At 56.5% G+C, this 22,603-nt stretch overlaps 1 protein-coding gene across 6 annotated transcripts; it reads left to right on the forward strand.

The window, feature by feature from the left end:
- The first annotated feature begins 249 nt into the window (after positions 1-249).
- LOC100769501 (epsin-1) lies at positions 250-19,648 on the forward strand. 6 transcript variants are annotated; one of them, XM_027430641.2, is made up of 12 exons: positions 250-511; positions 2,663-2,769; positions 4,128-4,472; positions 9,869-10,118; positions 13,237-13,361; positions 13,897-13,971; positions 14,516-14,599; positions 16,136-16,439; positions 16,802-16,912; positions 17,044-17,130; positions 18,589-18,846; positions 19,032-19,648. In XM_027430641.2, the coding sequence occupies exons 3-12, from the start codon at positions 4,245-4,247 to the stop codon at positions 19,238-19,240; spliced, it is 1,731 nt and encodes a 576-aa protein (XP_027286442.1). In that variant the 5' UTR covers positions 250-511; positions 2,663-2,769; positions 4,128-4,244; the 3' UTR covers positions 19,241-19,648. The 6 variants fall into 6 exon arrangements, with proteins under 6 accessions (XP_027286442.1, XP_027286445.1, XP_027286448.1 ...); XM_027430644.2 differs by having other exon boundaries at positions 17,047-17,130; XM_027430642.2 differs by lacking the exon at positions 250-511 and adding an exon at positions 630-650.
- The last annotated feature ends 2,955 nt before the right edge of the window (positions 19,649-22,603 follow it).

Consider the following 22,603-nt stretch of genomic DNA (forward strand, 5'->3'; position numbering starts at 1 on the left):
GGCGGCGCGGGCGGCGGGCGGGCGGGGAGCGGGGCAGCCGGGGTCCCGGCTCCGCGGCCTCCACCCTGCAGGGCCCGCGGCCTCCTGGCTTCCCGCGCCTCGCTCCACCGCCCAATGTGTGGATGCGGAAGTGACGTCAGGGTGGAGGGACGCGATCCCGTGCGCCGGAAATGATGCCAGGGCGGGTTCGGTCGCGGAAGTAGAGGCCGCCGGGCGCGGGGCAGAGGGCGGGGGTGCGCGGGGTCACTTCCGCTTCCGGTCCGCCGCCACCTTCGGTTGCTTCCCGTCCGCTCGGCGGCTCCCCTCCCCCCGCCCGGCTCTCCGCGCCCCTCCCGGGCGCCGGGGCGGCGGGGCCGTCGCGGTGCGGCCGTCCGTGCGTCGGTGCGTCGGTGCGTGCGCCCGTGCGCGCCTCTGCCTCCCGCAGCCCGGCGCGCGCCCCGCCACACCGAGGCCGAGCGGGGGCAGGGGGCTGACCGTCATGACCCCGGGATCCCGGCGTGAGCGGCCCCAGGTGAGGGCGGGCGGCGCGGGGCGGGGCGGGGCGGGGCGGGGCGGCCTCCGCCGGCGCCGCGACTCCGGCTCCCGGGTCCAGGGCCGGGCCGGGCACGCGCGGGTCCAGCCAGCCGCGCAGCCGGCTCCCAGCCGCCGGTGTGCGTGTGTGTCCCCTCCCGGTGTGCGTGTGTGTCCCCTCCCGGTGTGCGTGTGTTTCCCCTCCCGGTGTGCGTGTGTCCTCCCCGGTGTGCGTGGGTCCCCGGTGTGCGTGTCCCCTCCCGGTGTGTGTGTCCCCGGTGTGCGTGTGTCCTCCCCGTGTGTGTGTCCCCTCCCGGTGTGTGTGTCCCCTCCCGGTGTGTGTCCCCTCCCCGTGTGCGTGTCCCCGGTGTGCGTGTGTCCTCCCCGTGTGTGTGTCCCCTCCCCGTGTGCGTGTCCCCTCCCGGTGTGTGTCCCCTCCCCGTGTGCGTGTCCCCGGTTTGCGTGTGTCCTCCCCGTGTGTGTGTCCCGGTGTGTGTGTGTCCCCGGTGTGTGTGTCCCCGGTGTGTGTGCGTCCCGGTGTGTGTCCTCCCCGTGTGTGCGTGTGTCTTCCCCCCGGGTGTCTCCCGGTGTGTGTGCGTCCCCGGTGTGTGCGTCCCCTCCCGGTGTGTGCGTCCCCTCCCGGTGTGTGCGTCCCCTCCCGGTGTGTGTGTCCCCGGTGTGTGTGCGTCCCGGTGTGTGTGACCCCGGTGTGTGTCCTCCCCGTGTGTGCGTGTGTCTTCCCCCCGGGTGTCTCCCGGTGTGTGTGCGCCTTCTCCCGGTGTGTGCGTTCCGGTGTGTGTGTCCCCTCCCGGTGTGTGCGTTCCGGTGTGTGTGTCCCCTCCCGGTGTGTGTCTCCTCCGGGCCGTCTCCCGCGGCCCGGTCCGTCCGTTCGTCCGTCCGTCCCCGTGTGCGCGCCTGTCTCCCTGTCAGGGCACCGTCCTTGTCTTCTCTGGGTTCCGGTGTCTTCCCCCCTCCCCTCCGGTGCATACCCCTCTCCCGGTCTTCTTCCGTCGCTTCTGTCGTCCCCTGGACCCAGGTCCCTTCCAGGACCCTTGCCTTCCGCCTGGCTTGAGGACGCGCTCCCTTCTCCCAGGGTCGGGGGTAGCAGGCAGGAGCTCAGGCTGTGCCAGCCCGACCCCTGCCGCTTGCCTCGGGCTGCAGACCTCAGTTTCCCTAGTCCCCGGCACCCCAGGGTCTCTCTCTCTCCCCCCCCCTCTCTGTCTCTCTCTCTCTCTGCGAATCCATTGAGGTGGTGCCTGTAACGAGCCCCATAGTGTCTGGGCCGGGACTTCAGCGTGCGATCACTAGGAGCTCTGCTTATTATTTATTATTAGAGGTTTCGTGTTGCTTCAGCGTTTGACACCGGTTTATTTGAGTTTCCCCTGGGAGAATTCCACTGTGTTGTTTGCACTGTTTGATAAACATTTCTAAATAAATTAAATTTAGAAAGTCAGCAGCATCTGTGAGATCTAGTGTGTGTCTGTGTGTCTGTGTGTGTGTGTCTGTGTGTGTGTGTGTGTCTGTGTTTTCAAACATGCTTGAAGTAGGTTGGTGTGTTAGGATAGCACGTCTTTAGATGCCACCCTTTTGGAAATGGTTTTCTCTGATAATAATAGCAGGCATGGGTACTGAGCGCCTACTATCTGTGGGGCACAGAACCAAGCCCTTCATATACCCATCTTATTTAATCAGCAAGCCTGCCAGGTAGCATCCTTCCCTAATTATATGCTTGGAATCTATTTATTTATTTCATTAGTCAGCCTCTGGGCGCTTTCGTATGTGTGTGTGTGTGTGTGTGTGTGTGTGTGTGTGTGTGTGTGTGTGTGTGTATGTCTGTCTGACTGTCCATCCATCCATTTATTTGTTTTGTGTCAGACTGGAAACCTGAGTGCTGTGTGTTTTGTTTCAGGGTCCCTGTTGCTTTCTTTTTGCCTGAGTTTCTGTGGGCCCCTTTCCTTGTCTGTCATGTTTGTCACATTTGTCTTACTGTGTCTGTCTGCGTCTGGGCCTGTCTCGGGACCTAGCCACTGTGTTTTTTTTTTTTTTTTTTTTTTTTTCTTTCCCTAGTTATGCCTGCTTGCAGGTGCTCCGTTCTCTGGCCTGAGTTCAGGGTAGAGCGCAGCCTCTCTCATTCACCTGTGTCTCCCCTCAGGTTGGATCATGGTAGGGCTCAGTAACTCTCCCTCCATGGCTTGTTGGAGAAGCCTAGACTGGTGATCGGAGCCTACTACTCTGGACCCAGGCTGCTCCAATTGTGAGGTGTGTGTCCCTGGGCAAGGCCTTAATGTTCTCATGTTCCCTGCTATGTAAGGTGGCTGTGAGTCACAGATTTGTAAGGGTCCAGTTGATAGTGGAAAACACTCAGTGGGTGCCTGGGAGGGTGTAAGGGTTGTAGAAGTGCTTGTTAGTAGAACCCTCATTTGCTTGGTTCCTGCCGTTAAAACTTTTCTTGGTCAGCTGGACAGGGCACAGGTTAATTTATTTAGGTTAATTTAAAAGCTTTAATGGCACACAGCTTTAATGCCAGCACTTGGGAGGGAGGGGCAGGCAGGTCTCTGTGAGTTCCAGGCCAGCCTGGTGTGTACCAACCCCTCCCCCCCCCTCCCCCTCCCCAAAGTATGATTTTACAGAGGTAAAATGGGTTTGGTTTCGTAGTGGTATTCTTCCTTGGCTGAGTTATTTAACTTCCATGAGGCCATTGTCTGCATTCAGCGTTAATGCTAAGTGCCTCATGGCACAGTTGGTCCTCATTATTGGGGACTCCTACCTTTCCTTATCACTGCTCCTGTAAGCTTTGAGTTTCCCTCCCTGCCCTTGGGGACATCTAGTTCCTGGGACACCTCCCCTGGCTCCCTGCCATTTCTTTAATCCCATCGCTGGCCTCTTCTGTATGACTCATGTCCTAGAGGCCTTTGCTTCCTTCTCATTTCCTTCCCACACTGTTTGCTGAATGTCCCCCGCCACCCCCGGCGGCCACCAGTTTCTTTGTAGGGAAAAAACCATGTACAAACAAATATTTCCACCACTATGGGTCTTAGGTCACCATAGTTTCAGAACCAGACAAATAGGTTTAAAGTCACAAGAATTCACTCATAAGAATCCCTTTGGGAACCGTGATAATGATATTTGAGGTCGGGTCTGGGGATGTGTGGCAGGCAGTCTCTGAGGAAGGAGGAGAAGTCATTTAGCAGGATGGGGGGGGTGGGGGTGGGGGTGGGGCTGAGAGCCAGCCAGCCTTTACTGAAACCTTCCGTTTAGTTAGAACCCGTATCACACACAACTTCATTTTGTACAGGGGAAAACTAAGGTCCTAAGTTTGAGGCCTGCCCCGTTAACCCGAATTGGGGTATAGAGTTGGGGTGTCTGACCTACCACAGCCTGCTCTGCCTCAGCTCATCTGGGCCCCAGGCAGGAAGAAGCTGGGCTGGTTTGAGGAACTGAAAGGAGGATGGGCTAATTTTAAAGAGAGAGAGGTTAATGGGGGAGAGAGTCACCTCAGCCACACAGCATCCTGCCTGCCTTCCCCGCAAGGGTCCTAGGAACCCCGAGTGGGAGGCTCAGGAGCGGCTTGGGTGAGCCGGTGCTGGTTAGCCCATGCCTCCTTTGTGTTTCCAAAGATTCTCCCCGCTCAGATGTGGTGATCTACCAGCATCCATCGCGGTCTCCCTCTGCGAGTCGCCTCGTTTCCCCATGCCCCCGGGGGCTGGTGCCCCTTGACACCACCACCGGGCAGAATGTCGACCTCGTCGCTGCGGCGTCAGATGAAGAACATCGTCCACAACTACTCAGAGGCTGAGATCAAGGTCCGGGAAGCCACAAGCAATGATCCCTGGGGCCCATCCAGCTCCCTCATGTCAGAGATTGCTGACCTCACCTACAATGTGGTGGCCTTCTCAGAGATCATGAGCATGATCTGGAAGCGGCTCAACGACCACGGCAAGAACTGGAGACACGTCTACAAGGTCAGCACCCAGGGCGTGGCGGGTGTGGCGGGCGTGGCAGGCGTGGCGGGCGTGGCGCGGTTCCTTGGGGCTGGAAGACAGGAGCACGGCAGGTGTGCCTTGCCCAGCATCCCCCCTCCCCCCCACTTCTCAAGAGAGGGACCCCTTGAAGACGCTCCTTTTATGTTAAATCTCTTGACAACAGATGAGTCCTCCTCCGTGTCCTTGGGGCACTGGTTCCTAGCTTCTTCCCGTTTGAGCAGAGTCTGATGATGCTCAGGCACCTTCTAGAAAACGGTGCCGAATTTGTGAATGGTCAGATGACATCTTTCAAGCGACTCTAGATTGCTTACAGCACCTATTCCAACGCAAATGGCATGTAGTAAATCTGCTGTTAGGCTGTGTCATTGAGGGACTAATGAAAGAAGATACATCTGTACAGATGGGTTTTTTCTCTAAACTTACCTGTTTTTTTTAGTCTTGCTGTGTGACTCAGGCTGCCCTAAGATTTGCAATGATGCTTCTGCCTTCTGATGAGTTTGGGATTGCAGGCCTGTGTCACCAAGCAGACATACGTATTTATTCATTTAGTTAGGTTTTCATTTTATTATTTATTTATTTATTTATTTTTGAGGTAGGGTCTTACAGAGCCCCGGCTGGCTTTGTAGCTGAGTGTGAGCCCCCGATCCTTCTGTGTTTGGTTGGTGGGTTTGTGTGTTTGTTTCTCAATGCCATCTTTGCCCGTGCTCTGAGGTGTGTACCTCGGCTACACAGATGGCCCTGGGGCGGTGAGCATGTGACATAGCAGCACCTGTGACCTCAGGTTGCCCTCCCTGGAAGGGTTATGTGGATGTCAGGTTTGCGGGTATTTATTGACCTGCTGTGAAAGGCCGAGAGCCTCAGAGGCAGGTACCAGGCTTGTCAGGCCTTCCATGTAGTAGGGAGATAAAGTGGAGTCCAGGGGAGCTTGGGGTGATGGAGACTGGTGTGTGTTTTTGTTGCTGCTCATCCTGGGTTTTAAATCCAGGGCTTCACATCCATTAGGCAAACGCGTTATCATTTATTTACACACTCAACCAGTTTTTACTTGTTACTCTGAGATAAAGTTTTGCTGAATTGCCTTGGCTGGCTGTCGACTTGCTCTGTAGTCCAAGTAGGCCTTGAACTTGTATGAACTTCCTCAGTCTCCCAAATAGCTGAAATTACAGGCCTACACTTCCAGGCTGTGCTGGTGTTTTTTGCTTTTTAAGCAAAACTGCTGTTAATATCCTGATGCGCTTGCTTTTTTTCCGGTGCTGGAGTTGCTGGGTCAGAGGGCACATGGGGAGGAAGGGTTGGTAAATGGGGTCAGGCCCCCAGGTCTTAGGCTTCTTTTAGCAGGAAATGCATCCAGGGCAGTGCTGAGCAGGTGGGTTTCAGGTTTGACCGCTCCTCCTAGGGCATGGGGGGCCTGCTATACAGCTTCCTACACCTTGTTCATTCTGTTTGGAGCTGAGGTAATTCAGGCCAGCTACCTGAATTACAGTGTTGCTCATGGGACCTCAGGCCCATGGCTGCACTGCTTTCCGTGGGATGGCACGCAGTGTCACTGTTCTAACCTGGCCCCAGATGGCGAGCACTAGTGCCTGGTGTCTCTGCTTTGGAGGTCCTACTCTCCATCACTGGGGACAGATTGAGGTACTAGCTCTCATGGCTCCAGTTTAAGGTCTACACGCCCTGGACTATCTGAGAGACTTCCTGTCAAGGTAGGATGGTTTTCTCTGCTTCAAGATGAGGAGACAGTGCGAGTGAAGCAGAGAATTGAGACCCGTTTCATGCCCATCACAGCACACCAAGATTGGTCATTGTTTGCCTTTTATCACTGAGCAGTTCCTTACAGGACTTGCTGGGACTGCAGTGAGGAGGAGGAGGAGGAGGAGAAGGAGGAGGAGGAGGAGGAGGGGGGGGAGGGGGGAGGAGAAGAGGGGGGAGGAGGAGGAGGAGAAGAGGGGGGAGGAGGAGGGAGAGGAGGAGGGGAGGGGCAGGGCTGCAGCAGGGCTTTAGTGGGGATGGAGCGGTCCAGAGTAGAGGCGGTGTATGGAAGGGACGTGTGGGGGCTGTGTATGGGCTCCCTGGGGTGCTGGGAGTCCAGGAGGGGCCAGTCTTGATTCCCATGTTCATCTCCGCTTCTGGCCTTACCGTGGCTCCAGCCCTTAGGCAGCTCTCGGGCAAGTAGAGGGTGGCCTGTTGGAGTTGGAGGGACCAGTGGAGGACCCTATAGCCTCCAACAACCAGAGAAGACTTCCTGGAAGAAGCTGCCAGGCTGCTCACAGGTCCCGATCATTTTTTTTTTTTTTTTAATTTTGAATATAGCCCTGGCTGTCCTGGCACTCACTCTGTAGATCAGGTTGGCTTCAAACTCACAGAGATCCACCTGCCTCTGCCTCCCGAGTGCCCGGGCTAAAGGTGTGCTCCACCATGCCTGGCTTTAAAGGATTCTTTAAAGATAGATTTACCAAAATATGATTCCTGAACAGAAAAACCTCCCCTTTCTAGGCACAGTCCTCCGGGTGCTGACAAATGTACTTTTTATAGCTGTTCTCTGGTCCAGACAGCAGTTTTGCCTCTGAATTCTGATTGTGTGGTCCCCTTGGGCAGGGCTCCTGGGGCACTGGACATGGCTTTGAGTGCTTGCAAAGACCTATCCCATGTGGCTGTGTTGGTGTCCTGCTTGCTTTGAATTTCTGGTTCCTTATGCTGTGCTGGGCTCCTGCCTGTGGTGATACTGTGTGGGTCTAGTCACCCTTGTGGAGAAAGGGTATGTGTTTTAGGGGCCTGGCAGTTTGGGAGTGGAGAACTGTAATCCACCCCTTTGTCCTATGTTCTCAGGAACACAGGAATCAGTCTCCCCAGTCTTTATGTTATACTAACTAGAAGTCAGCAGAGTGCAGGCTGTGTGCACTTTACCTGCTTTGCAAGTAAAGTTTTATTGGAACACAGCCAGGCCCCTGCAGCCACCATTGTGGAGTAGCTGGACAGAGACTGTGTGGTGTGAAAACGGAATGGTTTATCACCAGGACCTTTATAGAGAACGGTGCTGACCCTGTTTTAAATGTTCCTTGTAATAGAAGAGGACTTCCTTGGTGGAACTGATTTAACACGTAACAAGCTTCATGGCTTATCTATTTGGGATCATCCAGTTGCCGGTGTTGAGAAAAACCCCAGGCCTTTCATTGAGGTGTAGCAGATGAGCTCAGTCATGAGTGCGTAGCTTGGTGGGCTTGTGAACATGCGCACACCTCTGGAGCCTCCTCCCAGAGGGAGCTAGAGGACTTGTTTGGTTCCTTAGGAGGCGTCCTGGTGACATCCCTCCCCACGGGCACTGTGCTGTCTGTGAGGTTTGTCCTGGAACTTGTTAGGTATGGGACCAGCAGTGTGTGCTCTTTGGGCTCTCTGTTTGCTCACCAGGGCTGGGATGGTGGCCTCGGCTTGTCTGTGCGGTTGGTTGCATGTGGCAGTTGTCTTGCTGATAGACTGCTAACTGTATTGTTGGATAGCCCAGTGCATTTGCAGCAGTTTCCGTGTGTGTGGCACTGCGCCTGGGCATTCGGGTGGTTTCCGGCTCCATAGTCTTTAGCGGCAGTTCCAAAGTCCAGAGGGCGACAAGGGTGAAGGTTTCTCACAGCCATACGGCACAAAGGGCGATGCTCACTCAAGTGAAGTCGTTTATATGCTAGGCTCCAGTCCCATTTTGCAGAACTCCTCTCCGACAGAATTCCGTAGGTGCGCCCTGGTGCAGTGACTTTCTGGTCCCAATCAGGAAGATTCTGGATTCCAAAGCGCGAGGGCCCCAGGCCTGTCTCTCCCTCCACCTTTCCCCTTGGGGTGTAACCATGCATAGAAATCTTTCTCCTCTGAGAGTAAACACTCCCCCCAGGGCCAGCCTGGGGGACTAATCAGATGTAAATACTCCCCAGAGAGCCTTTCCACAGCTGGGTGGTGGTGGCCTGTACCTGCAATCCCAGTTCTCAGGAGGTTGAGGCCCTACTGGGTGTTTTGAGGCCAGTGTGGTCTGCACAGCAAATCACCATCTGTCTGTCTGTCTGTCTGCCCCTCCCCACCCCATTATAGAACTTCAGTGAGGTGCTGGCAATCTTCGCCGTTTAGATAGTGAGTGCTCAGCTCCTGTGGCTGCCCCCGTTGTCACGTTTCTACACCTGAGTTTAGGGGACTCCAGGAAGTCTCTGTAGTCACCCTCTGTGGAAACCCAAGGTATGCTTTTCTCCCTGCACCGTGACTAAGCCGTTTTTAGAATCTTATAGGAACCATGACCATGACATTGCTCAGGAAACAGGCCTGGAGTCAGGTCTTTCCTCAGGTTGGTTATTTGCTTCAGTGGTTTAAGTTTATTTGATTTTACTTCATGTATATGAGTGCTTTGCCTGTATCTACGTGTGTGGACCGCTTATGGGCCAAGCACTGGCAGAGGTCAGAAGAGGCCTGAGACCCCCTGGAACTGGGGTACATACGGTTGTGAGTCACCTGGTGAGTGCCGGGAACGGAACAGGGGTCCTCTGCAAGAGCAACAAGTGCTTTTCACCACCGGACGTCTCTCCAGCCCCTGGGTTATTATTATGGCTGTTTCTTTCTTAAGTACTTAATTCTGCTGAAAAGGGAATTTGTTTGCACATTACAAAATAGGAAAGATAGCAAAGGATGCAACTGAGCCGAATTGCTTCTGCTCCATCTACCATTCCTGGTGGTGTGTCTGGCTTGGCTTGGGTGCTTATGCTTTCTGAGCAAGCCTAGAACTAGAAGGCTCATGCAACGGCTCATTCCTTTAGGAGCAGGCCATCTCTGCAGGCTTCCCGCACTGTAGTTTGGTTTGGCTCTGTTGCTTCAGATTTTGCCTTTCAGGTCATGGGGCATGTTTTGTGGCCTGAGTGATGCCCAGCTTGGCTGCACTGGTGACTGCATCCTATCCTGTCTTCGATGTTGTTGTTAAGTGAATGGCAGAGAGCCTGTGCTCGGCAGTCAGCTTTCTGGAGTGACCAGTTCAGTGGCATCTGGTGTGGTAGACAGATGAGCGTTTTCTTTGAGCCCGTTGAATATCCCCCACTCATCTCCTGGCCCCCACCATCTCCTCTGTCTGTCTGTCTGCATTAGTGTCTTCTGGACGTCATACCCACGGGACCACACACCGTGTGACCTTTGGGCCTGGCCTCTTCCTGGAGCACAGTGCATTGTGGTTCTTGGTAGCGTGTGTCCCCACTTCTGTCCTCTTTAGGTCTGCTCCACACTCTGGTGTGGAGAGAGAGTGGGCTGTGAGCCTCGAATGTGGGCAGCTGCCCCGGGGGGGCCCAAATGCCGCCCCCTCAGCCTTTGGTTCCTCTCCCGGTGGCGTTGAGCGCCGGTGACTGGTGTCCCTGCTCTTGTAGGCCATGACATTGATGGAGTATCTCATCAAGACTGGCTCTGAGCGCGTGTCACAGCAGTGCAAAGAGAACATGTACGCTGTGCAGACACTGAAGGACTTCCAGTACGTGGACCGAGATGGCAAGGACCAGGGCGTGAACGTGCGGGAGAAGGCCAAACAGCTGGTGGCTTTGCTTCGCGATGAGGACCGGCTTCGGGAGGAGCGCGCCCACGCGCTCAAGACCAAGGAGAAGCTGGCACAGACTGCCACGGGTGAGGTTTCTCTCCCCCTCCTGGAAGTCCCCGGCAGCGAGGCTCTGTCCTCTGTTCCTGTGGGCCCGCGCCAGCTAGCCGATGCACCCTTCCCGCCCCTTGTGTGGTGGCCTCAGAGTCTTAGAAACTTCGTTCAGCTTGCCTGCAATTCTGCCGAATGCACCCTTTGGACCCAGGTGTGTCCAGGCCCTGAGGGCAGCCAGCAGAGGCCCTGACCCCTGCCTTGGTCCTTGGAGTAGTCCAGGCATGTGCACCCACATCTTGTCAGGTTACTTGGCGCTCGGGGCTCCCCAGGTACAGGGTTGGGCCAGTCGGTGCTGGGGACACTCACGCTCACACCTGATGGGGCTGCCAGTCTGGTCTTCTGTAGATTGTCCTAGCTAAAGGGCAGTGCAAAGGCCCCGGATGCCACAGGCAAGGAGGTCAGCAGCGTGGGTTGAGGGGACAGGCAGGGTCATGGCAAGGCCCGAGAGGCTGTTTTGAGATCTTAGAGCGCTGCTTGTAGGCGGTGAGTTCAAGTGTAGTGGGTGGTGAGGCGTAGTTAAAGAGAGGTGTGTCCCGTGTCCTAAGGCTGTGGTCCGTGTGTGACGTGTTCAGTGGCAGGTGTGGGGTTTCATTGCTATCTTGCTGAGGGATGGTGTAGAGCTTTAGGGAGACTGCTGTTGTGAGCATGGAATTTGTGTTGCTTGTGGGAGGGGGAGGCAGTGCTGCCCTGGGGGTGAGTGGAGTTGGACCTTGCCAGGCAGATGGAGCCAGGAGCCTGTGACCTTGGTTCTAGCTGGAGGCCTTCTGTCTGGTGCATCACATTTGGGGTCAGTGTTTTCTCCCACTCAGATGTGGGGACACTGACACTGTGGGGTGTGCTCAGCCAGAGTTGTAAGCAGGGGTGCCATGGAGGGAAGGAGCGGGGAGGTGCAGGCGTGGCCGGCAGGAGTAGAGAGTGGAGGGTGAGGCGGGCAGGCTCTACTGCAGGACTGGGCTGGGCCGAGGAGGCCTGTCTAGCAAGGAGCACGCCTGCTTGGCTTCATGGAAGGTGTGTGGCGTGCGTGCATGTGTGTGTAGAGGGTGCACAAGTGGGCAAATGACTGTGCGCTTAGATCTGTGCGTGTGTGGTGTGTGGTGTGTGTGTGTGTGTGTGTGTGTGTGTGTGTGTGTGGTGTGTGTGTGTGGTGTGTGCGTGTTGTGCGTGTGTGTGTGGTGTGTGTGTGTGTGTGTGTGTGTGTGTGTGTGTGTGTGTGTGTGTGTGTGTGTGTGTGTGGTGTGTGTGTGGTGTGTGTGTGTGTGTGTGTGTGTGTGTGTGTGTGTGTGTGTGTGTGTGTGTGTGTGTGTGGTGTGTGTGTGTGGTGTGTGTGTGTGTGTGTGTGTGTGTGTGCGTGTTGTGCGTGTGTGTGTGGTGTGTGTGGTGTGTGTGGTGTGTGTGGTGTGTGCGTGTTGTGCGTGTGTGTGTGGTGTGTGTGGTGTGTGCGTGTGTGTGGTGTGTTGTGTGTGTGTTGTGTGTAGGCCTGGCGTTGATCCCTCTACACCTTGTTCTTTTTGATGCATGGTCTCAGTCAAACCCAGAACTCACCAATATGCTACCTTAGTCTTGTGAGCCAGCTAGCTCTGGAGAGCCCATCTGTCCGTCTTCTTAGGCTGCAATTACTAATGAGCCGGCAAGTCTACATAGCATTTAGGTGGCTTTTGGGGATCCGAACTCTGGTCCTCATGCTTGTGGAGGCGCGTGCTTTTAACCACTAAGCTATCCTCCTAGTTTCTAGACAGGGCCAGGCTCCTGAGGGGCCAGGCGCTTGACTCCCTTGAGCCTTGCTGACAAAGGAGCCTGAGGCGCAGCTTCACCTGGTCCACACGCGAGCGATGAGCCAGGTCACGTGCTCCCTACTCTCCCGACACCAACTCTGAAATTGGGATTGACTTTTGCTTGCTTGATTTTTGTGTTTTGAGACAGTTTCTCTGTTTAGCCCTGACTGTCTGAGAACTTGCTCTGTAGACCAGGCTTGGCCTCTGCCTCTGCTGGGATTAAAGGGGTGTGCCACCACCCCCTGGTTTAAGTTGGAGTTGGAATTTCTCAGCGGTTTTTGTCTGTCTTGACGTGCTCTTTCATTTTCTTTCTCAACTGTTTAAAGAGCTGGCTTTGGCCATGGGCCATAAGCTGCTGACCCATGTCCCAGAGCAAGCTGCTTGGAGAGGAAGGAGGGCTGCTCCGAGAGTTGGAAGGGGGTGGCCGCCACAGGGAGCATGGAGCTGGGTGGTAGGTGTTGTTGGGTGACGCCCGTTTCCTCATGAGGCATGAAGGCGTGAAGTGGGGCCCTCAGCGGGCAGGAGCCTTCGGGTATTTGTGTAGCCAAGGTTTGGCCATGGGGTATGGCTTGCCAACACCCACCTCCCTGAGGTTAGTGATATCCTAGGGTGAAAGTGCTTCCAGGGCAGGAGCAGACAGCTTCCTGTGATGTATGGCCCTGCTCTGAAGCACTGCTGGAGCAGGTTGAGAGCCAATCGGGAGCCGCCATGCAGCCTGCAGACTGTGCCAGTGTCTGGCAGCAGGCCTGAAGGAGTGAGGGAAGATGCTGACTGTTGGGCCTGGGGTCTTGGTCCTCTTCTCGGGAGTATACCCTTGACCTCTCCCATCCTCGACTGGCCTTGGAGTTACTCTTGACCTAAATGTGGCCTGTCCCTCCTGTCTCCATGTGCCCCTCCTGACACCAGGGGTTCTTGTTCCCTGTGTTGGGCTCCACAGTCTGGACAGATGTTCCTTCCCTCACAAGTTCCGACTGTTGCTGCTGGGGCTGCAGTCCTGCTTGGAAACAAGGCCCTTGGCTGCTCTCTTGGGAGTTCTAGCCTGGGAAACTAGGGAGGACCCCTCTGGAGGCCTGGGCCCTGCTGCCCTTCCTTCAGCACCCTGGTCGTCCTGCCCCTTATCATCTGCTCGCTGTTCTCAGGGTGGGGCTACCCTTCGCCCCTCCCTGGACTCTGGCTCCATTGGTTTCCCTTCCAGCTTGGCCCTCCGAGGCCTGGGGAGGGGGCGCAGTGCTGGCGTCTGGACTGCAGCGCCATGTCTGTCAGGGTTTTCCCAACTCTTGCTCTCTGGGTCACCTGCACCTTCATGTTTTCATGTCTCCAGCCTCCTCAGCAGCTGTGGGCTCTGGACCGCCCCCTGAGGCCGAGCAGGCCTGGCCACAGAGCAGTGGGGAGGAGGAGTTGCAGCTCCAGCTGGCCTTAGCCATGAGCAAGGAGGAGGCTGACCAGGTACGGGCGCTGCAGAGGGAGAGGGGCTGGCTTCTGTTCTGCCATCTTGTCCTCATGCCTCGCTCGCCTCACTGTCCCTCCACCTGCTCTCCCTCTCCCTGCCCCTGCCCTGTCTCTCTTCTGCTCCTCCACCTCTAGCTCCTTGCTCCCGGGAGGCTGTCCTGCACCCTGGCAGTCAGGTGCACAGCTCTTTCTCTGCCCACCTTCACCTATTTGAGAGAAACACTGTCCCTCTCTTTCTTGGTCTCTCTGCTCTGGTCGGCCTGCCTCTCTGCCTGCCCCTCTGGCTCTGGCCTCCCCTGCCCTGCCCCTCATACTTTCTCTCCGCCAGCCCCCTCTCTGCCTGCGCCTCTGGCTCTGGCTCCCCCTGCCCTGCCCCTCATACTTTCTCTCCGCCAGCCCCCTCTCTGCCTGCGCCTCTGGCTCTGGCTCCCCCTGCCCTGCCCCTCATACTTTCTCTCCGCCAGCCCCCTCTCTGCCTGCTCCTCTGGCCCTGGCCTCCCCTGCCCTGCCCCTCATACTTTCTCTCCGCCAGCCCCCGTCCTGCCTTCCCGATGACGACGTCCAGCTCCAGCTGGCCCTTAGTTTGAGCCGAGAGGAGCACGATAAGGTCAGAGTGGCCTCCCTGCCCCTCCCGGGGCTTTCCTTCCACCATGCTCAGGTCCATGGGCCCTTTGACTCCTCGCCCCTCCCCCAAGTACAGGTCCCTTCACTTTCTCAGCCCTCAGTTCAGCAACGTTAGCTGTAGAAACTGTGGTCCAAACAGAAGCCAGGGTGGTGGGTGCCCAGGACACTGGGTAGGTCTGCTGCAGCTCTCTGCGGCTCCCAAGTATCACTAAGTCCTGAACCTCAAGCAGGAGGCCGGGATGAGAGGTCACCTGCTCTTCCTGGGCCCCAGTGTTTCCCGAGCTGTTTGCACAACCAGGTTTGGCCACCCCCTTCCCTCCATAGACCACACCAGCTCCTACACCTCTCGCCCGACCTTTGACCCAAGTGCCACCCCCGTTCCCATCCACATTCCATACGTTGTCCACATCCCATGTTAATTTTCCCATTTTTGTTTTCCGAGTGGGAGGGAGGGAGGCCTGGACGGGGACTCCAGGCTGGGCCAGCCGCCTTCCCACGGCTCATGTTCTGAACCCTGCCTCCCGTAGGAAGAACGGATCCGCCGTGGGGATGACCTGAGGCTGCAGATGGCTATAGAGGAGAGCAAGAGGGAGACCGGGAGCAAGGAGGAGGTGAGTGCTCCCTCGGGTGCTCCGCCCTCGGGTGCTCCGCCCTCGGGTGCTCCGCCCTGGGGTGAGGGGTCCCCAGCTGCTGCCCGCCACCTGACGGAAAGAGGGCCTGGAACCATAACAGCAGACTGACCAGCTGAGGCAGGACATGGGCGCATCTGTCCATCCAGACTGCTTGGCCAGATGCCATCCAGAGACCCTGTCTCTGTTAGACACTAAGGAAGGGTTGATGGTCGTTGCCTGAGCCTCCCCTGACCACGGTACAGAATACTTGGTCTGCCACCCCGTGCTCACAGCTGTGTGGCCGACTGTCTAGATCCCGCTCACTTCCTGGCCATGTGAGGTGGTTTTCTTATGCTTCTGCGTGTAGACAGGGTTAGGTCAGGTGGTCTTTCTGATGCAGTGTTGTAGCTGCTGCATGCGGTGTTCTGTCCTGAGTGCCTTTATAACTCTGCATGCCCCCAGCCTAACCTGCTACCAGATCGGGCTCACAAAGAGTAGGTTTGTTTCCGAATGAATAGCCAATGAGACTGTTTTTTTTTTTTTTTTTTTTTTTTTTTTATTTTTGAGTCGGTGTTTCATGTAGCCCAGGCTGGCCTTCAACTCTGTGTAGCTGGAACGACCTTGGATTTCTGATCCTTGCTTCTCTACCCCGCATGCTGGGATTTCTATGCGAGTGCTGCCATACTTGATTTTTTATGGGGATTGAGCCTGGCCTGGGCTTTGTGCATCCTAGCCAGGTGCTCTGCCAGCTCCAGCCTCCGGTCCAGTGGGACTTTCTTGCTGCTGTGGCTTTCTGGGTAGGCAGCGGTGTGTCCGCTCAGGCTGGCTTTAGTCTATGGAGGTCCTGCATCTGGCTGTGGGAGCCTCACTTGTTTCTGCCTCTGTCCTTTACACCCTGAGTGTAAGTGTGGCCACTTGGGGAAAGCTGGCTTGGCTGTCCTCTCTCTGAGCCTGGTTGCCTCGTGGGTACCGACGCCGGTGTGTGTGTGAGCCTGCGTGGGGTATCTCCCCCCGCTGTCAGGTGCGGGCTTCAGTTTGCCCCGTTTACATGCCTGCCCTCTGATCACCAGGGCATTGCTTAGGTGTCTGCACACGGACAGGCAGCCATGGGGAGGCGGCCCTGCATGGTGGTCACTGCAGGACAGTGATGTGGCATCAGGAGAGAGATGGTCAGGGTGACCTGGTGGGAGGTGAAGGAGGGCGAGCTGTGGGGAGGGCTGGGTTCAAAAACCCAACCAGGGCAAACAGTGCATGAGGGAGGGCTTGCAGTTCTGCTGGCCACGGGGGGGAGGGGGGGGAGTGGTGGGAAGAAGGGAGGGAAGGCGGGAAGGCGGGCTTCACCGCCGTCTTCACCTGGAGGCCCCAGCTGGTTGTACAGGGAATAGGCTAGGGCCGTTTGCAGGAGGACCTAGGTGGGCAGTGGCCGGCCGGGCGGGGGAATGGGGAAGACAGATGTAGGCAGACCTGGGGTTGAGAGGAGGTGGAGTTCCCTGTGGTGGCCTCCTGACTGTCTCTAGTTCTCTTCTCTTCCCACAGTCCTCTCTCATGGATCTTGCCGACGTCTTCACAGCCCCAGCCCCTGCACAGGCCTCAGACCCCTGGGGGGGCCCGGCACCTGTGGCTACTGCCATCCCTCCGGCTGCTTCTGCCTCAGACCCTTGGGGGGGACCTGCTGTCCCTCCAGCTGCTGACCCTTGGGGTGGTCCAGCCCCCACACCAGCCTCTGGGGATCCCTGGAGGCCTGCAGCCCCTACAGGGCCCTCTGCCGACCCTTGGGGTGGGACCCCGGCTCCTGCAGCTGGAGAGGGACCCACACCTGACCCATGGGGATCCTCTGATGGTGAGCACCACCAGCTACTCTTTTGCAGTCCCTTGGGCTAGCTGTCCCTTTAGGAAGGGAGGCCCGGGCACAGTGCCGGCCCTTAGATGGCCAGGACGGAGAGTAGGGCTCGGACATCTTGGCTCTATGAAGCTGAATAAGGAAGGCTGTAAAGAGACGGGGGGGGGGGGGCGGGGGGAGGGGAGGGTGCTGTTGAGAGTAGGTGTGGGCGGGCCTGACTCTGACAGGCTAAAGCACATGTGTGTGGGCAGAAGGCCTGACAGTGGGGCTAGTCATTTGGGTGGTTTTGGGCTACCACAGATTATTTAGCAGCCGTCCAAACTGGAGGGGCTACTCATCGCCGTGCCTCCCTCCTCGTCTAGGTGGGGCCCCCGCCAGTGGACCCCCATCTTCTGACCCCTGGGCCCCTGCCCCGGCCTTCTCAGATCCTTGGGGAGGTTCACCTGCCAAGCCCAGCAGCAACGGCACTGCAGGTACTGGCTGACTGTGCTGGGCTGGGGCGGCTGTCCAGGGGCGGGTGCTGACTTTGTCTGGGCCCGAGGGTGGAGGAGGCTGAGCTGGAGTCCCCAGGCAGGTGCTGAGCGGAGCATCTTGGCCTCCACAGCAGTCGGGGGCTTTGACACAGAGCCTGATGAGTTCTCAGACTTTGACCGGCTCCGAGCCACTCTGCCGACCTCTGGGAGCAGCACGGGTGAGTCACCCCTCCTCATGCCTGGCTCCTCAGGACCCCCATACCCGCTGCTTCCTTGCCTCTGCTTTGCCTCCGGTGGTGTGTGCTGCGCTTGAGGGTGTAGGAGCACATGGTAGAGTGAGTCAGATCCAGCCACCCTCCTCACAGACAGAGGTGTAACTATGGAAACCCCAGCTAGCCACGTGCTAGCCACGTGCTGACCTGTTTCTGCCTCCCGGCCGTTCATTGACCGGGGACAGGAATTGGAGAAATGGCATCAGTCAACATGTTGAGCCCTCTCTCTGCCTTGTGTCCCTCACTTCTTTCTCCCTGGATGTCTTCTGCTCAGCCACGTGTCTCTGAGGCCTTGGAGCAGACTAGCCCGCCCACCTTGCTTGGCAGCTGTGAGCTGAGTCAAGTCTTAAGTGTGGGCCTGGGCCTCCTTGAGTGTTGTACCCACAGCTGTGGGTGGGGCCTGGTTATCTCTGGTCCCTTTTTCTTTTGAGATGACATATGACTGACTAGGTTTCCCAGGCTGTCCTTGAACTTGTGTGTGGTCCTTCTGCCTCAGCCCCCGGGTCTGGAATTACAGATATATTCTCCATTCGCCACCTTTTCTTCTCTTGTGACACTGGGATTGAACCCTGTTCATGCTCGGCAAGTGTGTGCCTTACCGTTGAGCTCTTGGTTCACTTTTTATGTTTTTTGTTTTGTTTTGTTTTGTTTTTGTTTTTTTTAGACAGGGTTTCCCTGTGTAGCTTTGGAGCCTATCCTGGCACTCGCTCTGGAGACCAGGCTGGTCTCAAACTCAGATCCTCCTGCCTCTGCCTCCCGAGTGCTGGGATTAAAGGCGTGCGCGACCACCGCCCGGCCAGTTTTTATGGATTTATGTGTATTTTGTTTATCAATTTTGACAGGCTTGTGCTGTATTTTTTCCATAGCTTACGCTGGCCTTGAACTTGTGATCCTCCCACCTGAATCTCCCAAGCGCTGGGATTACAGGCTTGCACCGCTGGGCCTGGCTGTATTTCTTCCCATGTTTGAGCCAGCTTCCGCTAATCTAAATGCTGATTGTGGTGTAGAAATGTGTTTCCATTTGTTAACTCCCAGAGGGAAAAAGTCTGCCCTGCATCCCGTAGATGTCACGAACTGTCCCAAGGGTCATGGGTGTCTGCCAGGTTTCCGCACTGTAAAATTTCATATGGGCTCTGCAGCTGGAGTACTCCCTTGGGGGAGACGCTCCTTTAGGACTGGTGGTGTCCCCTAGGCAGTCGTCAGAGACTGTACTTCCTGAAACTGACATCTTGATTCTGTCATTTCTTCCTCCTGCTCACAACCATGAGCTCTTCATGGTTTTGAGTACAGGCTCAGCTCAGCCTGCCACTGTGTAACTCTGTCCCTTCCTGAGCCCTCCACCCGCCCCTCCCCAACTCAGGCTGGACCTGCCAGTCCTGTGAGCACTGTTCCGGCTTCTTCCAGGGGAACTGGAGTTGCTTGCAGGAGAGGTCCCCGCCCGCAGCCCAGGTGCATTCGACATGAGTGGGGTTGGGGACTCTCTGGCTGAGGCTGTGGGGAGTCCCCCACCTGCTGCGACCCCAACTCCTACCCCCCCCACACGGAAGACTCCGGAGTCATTCCTAGGCCCCAATGCAGCCCTTGTGGACCTGGACTCGCTGGTGAGCCGGCCAGGCCCCACACCGCCAGGAGCCAAGGCTTCCAACCCATTCCTGCCAAGCGGTGAGTCTAGAGTGTGGGTGGAACTCCTGCACGCTTGATCATCCTCTCTCTAGTCCCTCTAGAGCTGCAGGCTCATGGAGCAGGCCTGTTTCTCTCCACCTGGGTTGTGTCACTGACACGGATGGGGCAGGCAGACTAGCACAGCTGACTGCTTCCTGCATCTATCTTTTTTTTTCCCTTTGCAGGAGCTCCGGCCACCGGCCCCTCCGTCACCAATCCTTTCCAGCCAGCACCCCCTGCAACGCTCACTCTGAACCAGCTCCGTCTCAGTCCTGTGCCCCCAGTTCCTGGAGCGCCACCTACCTACATCTCTCCTCTTGGTGGAGGCCCTGGCCTGCCCCCCATGATGCCCCCGGGACCCCCAGCCCCCAACACTAATCCCTTCCTCCTGTAATCCAGGGTAGGAGGGAGGCCTGGTTCAGCTGGCTTCCCCCATTTCTGTTCCCTGGGAGATCAGTGTTGTGAGTGCATGTGAAACGGGCCCTCCCCCCAGTGCCCTCCCCCTCCTGGGCCCACTCACACTACACCCTCTTCCCAAGTTCCCAACCCACCTCCTCCTGAGAAAAACTGGGCATGGGGGATGGGGAGGGGAGCCGGCCAGAGGAGGACTTTTTCTGTGGCATTAGACGGGGAGGGACAGCTGGGGTCCCCCACCCATTCCACTTCCCTCCAAACTCCTGACACCCCCGATCAGTGTTGGAGCCTCCTCGTTCCCTTGGCGCCCTTGGTGAACCCTTGGTGATGATTTTGGCAACTTCGGGAATAAATGGCAATTCTCATGGGTGTGGCGCCCCCAAATTCCCATCCACTACTCATGTGTCCCTGAGAGGCTTGTCTTCCAGGGCAGACTCCGGGTGGGGTCTGAGTCACCTCTCGACATCATCTGGGAGCTAACCTTCCCAAAGCATTGAGTTCCTGGAGCTGGGGTGACCTGGGTGAGGGCGGGAGGGACCTGGGCCATGGCCAGGCTGTGACTCTTGTAGGAGGACTGGGCCTCTGGTGAGTGTCACACACACACACACACACACACACACAGACGCTCAGGGCTCGGGGTCGAGCCCGCCCACTTGGGAGCTAGTAGAGATGAGATGCTGTGGCCGGGGTCACGTGCGGAGTCAGGTGGTGAGGACAGTGATGGTAGTAAGAATCTCTGCCAAGAACACACGTCATTGGTGTCACTGAGTCTCACACAGGGAACACTAATTCATCCCGGCACTCTTTGGAAGCCTTGTTAGCCTCTGCTGGCTAAACCCAGTGGCCATTGCTATGTGTTCTTGTCATGTGCTGGGCCACATTCGATAACTCTGCTCCTGCCACCTTGATACACAGATAGGCATTTGCCAGCAGTGTCGGTCCATGCTTCCGGGGCCGTCCTACCTGGGGTCTCCCGTTACTCCCCAGGTCAGGTCCTGACTGCTGGGTTCATCTTAACAACAGTTCCATTGGTTGAAGGCTGGGTGGGAGTCAGGCCAGCGCAGTTGCTTCCCTTGTCTCTCTTGCTTCCCTTGTGGGTGGAGGCTCAAGGTGAAGACGGGATAGCCACATCACCATGACTCTTGTTACCATGCTGGAGCCTAGAGCTGCAGCACCCAGGCCAGTTAAGGTGCCCCAAATAGTTTCTAGAGAGGATGTATCTGGGAGACTGTAGTGTAGTCAAGGGCTTTGGAAATGACCCTGGGTGGTACCCTAGATAGGCTGTGGAGCCAAAGTGCCACAACGCAAGTTACTTGGTTAGGACGTGTTACCCTCAGTGGAGTGGCTACTGGCACTGACAACAGGGAGCACACTGGCCCCCTTTGGTTCCCTCCTCTAGGTCAAGGGTGCAGGGAAGGTTGAAGGGATGGCAGAAGTGGCTGCCACTCCACAGATAAGAGGCTGTCGGTCCCCAGGGGCCCTGGTGCTCCGTCGGGGTCAGGTTGGTTTGGTAGCTGTCTGCCTGGCTGAGCAGTTCACTTGAGAGCTCTGGGTATGCTGGGAGCTTCCTGAAGCCCCCTCTGCCCTGGGGGTGGGGTGGGGTACGAGGACAGTTCAGTTTTGCCGTGCGGCAGAAGGGCCCTGCAAACCCTTGGCCTGGAAGGAAGTGTGTGTGGTGATTTTTTTTTGTGTGTGCCTTTGAGCTTTACACCAGTTTCAATTAATCAAGCGCTGGAGGGAGAGAGTTCTAATCCATTCCCTGCCCAGCTAAGATTTGATGCTCTGTCCACCATCTCATAAAAACAAGAAAACGGAAAGCAGCATGGCCTGGAAGCCATGATTCAATCTTTTGCATCGCCCCCCCCCCCCATCTTTCATCCCTAACAGTCTGGAGTAGGAAGCAACACCAGAGGGATTGTGTCTCCTTTATGCCCCTTTCTAGAATATTCCAGAGTTTTAGCAGGCACTGCCATTAAAAGAAGCCTCTGTGAGGCTCTCAGCACTTGGGTGTGGGGGGATCCCCCATGACTGGATACGGAATGAGTCAGCTCATATGCCAGCTCCTCCTAGCAGCGAGAGGGCTCTTCAGTTCCAGCTCTTCTCAAGGCATCGTGTTCAGGGGCTAGAGATCAGGCTCAGTGCAAGCAGGGGTTCAGGCCTCTGTCAACCACCTAAAAAAGCCCAGTGCAGCCTTCAGTCCCATCTGGGTAGTAAGGGGAATCGGGTACGAGGGGCACGGATGGTCAGCTCATCTCTCTCAATAAGGTAGAAGGTAAGGACCAGCATCCAAGGTTGTGTTCTGAGCTCCACCGGTGCCCTTGAGCACAGCAATGTATGCATACGTTAACAGATTGCAAGAAGCAGAGGGTGGCTGAGGAGGACATCTACCCGATGTTTATTTACTGACAGCCCCTACGTGCTCAGGCACGTGGGCATCCGGAGAAGATTAGTGAGATCCAACTGTGGTACATTCAGGGCCCCTTATGAATGCATCTTACACTGGGGTCAGGAAATTTGACTAATTTGACTCAAGACTTGGAGACAAGACTTGGGTGGACAGTGACTAAGGAAGTAACAGGGTTTGGGATTGCTTTGTTTTTCAAGACAGCTTTTCTGTGAAGCTTTGGAGCCTGTCCCAGATCTCACTCTGTAGACCAGGCTGACCTCAAACTCATGGAGATCCGACTGCCTCTGCCTCCCGAGTGCTGGGATTGATTTTTTAAAAAATTATTTGCATTTTATGTACATTGGTGTTTTGCCTACATATATGTCTGTGTGAGGGTGTCAGATCCCCTGGAACAGGAATTACAGACAATTGTGAGCTGCCTTGTGGGTGCTGGGAATTGAACCCAGGTCCTCTAGGAAGAGCAGCCACTTAGATGGCTCTTAACCACTGAGCCATCTCTCCAGCCCCCTGGGGTTGATTCTCGTTGAATGGGGACTAGATATCACTTGAGGTGGGGGTGGGGTTTGCCATAAACAGTGAGGGGCTCCTGCTGAGCTGAACTCATGCTCAGGGTTGACCTCTATGTTGGAAAGGGGTGTGTGGGTATCTTTCTGACCTGGGTACCCGTGCAGTGGGGCTGGAAGGACAGATCCCATGGCAGAACTCTCCTGGGTAATAGAGTTGGTGAGAGGGACTCCTAAAATTTGATCCATAGAGGCCTGGCCTGGGTGTCGGGCAGCCAGGGTCCCTGAGTCTTTGCCTTCCTGGATCCTCCCCGGTACGCTGGTTGACAATTGGTGGACTTGGTTGGTTTATCATCTGAGCTCTAAGTGGCTTCCAGGGACTCTGCCACTAATGGCTCCCTGCCATCTTGCAGCATGTCACCATGCATGCATG

This window comes from Cricetulus griseus, chromosome 9, assembly GCF_003668045.3.
Source record: "Cricetulus griseus strain 17A/GY chromosome 9, alternate assembly CriGri-PICRH-1.0, whole genome shotgun sequence".
NCBI lineage: Eukaryota > Metazoa > Chordata > Mammalia > Rodentia > Cricetidae > Cricetulus > Cricetulus griseus.

What these genes read in the sequence shown, in the direction of transcription:
- LOC100769501 (XM_027430641.2), top strand. Translation starts at nt 4,245, where the DNA reads ATGTCGACCTCGTCGCTGCGGCGTCAGATGAAGAACATCGTCCACAAC. An exon ending in GCTGGCACAGACTGCCACGG is followed by an intron (nt 10,119 to 13,236) that starts GTGAGGTTTCTC and finishes TCATGTCTCCAG; the next exon opens with CCTCCTCAGCAGCTGTGGGC. An exon ending in CAACCCATTCCTGCCAAGCG is followed by an intron (nt 18,847 to 19,031) that starts GTGAGTCTAGAG and finishes TTCCCTTTGCAG; the next exon opens with GAGCTCCGGCCACCGGCCCC.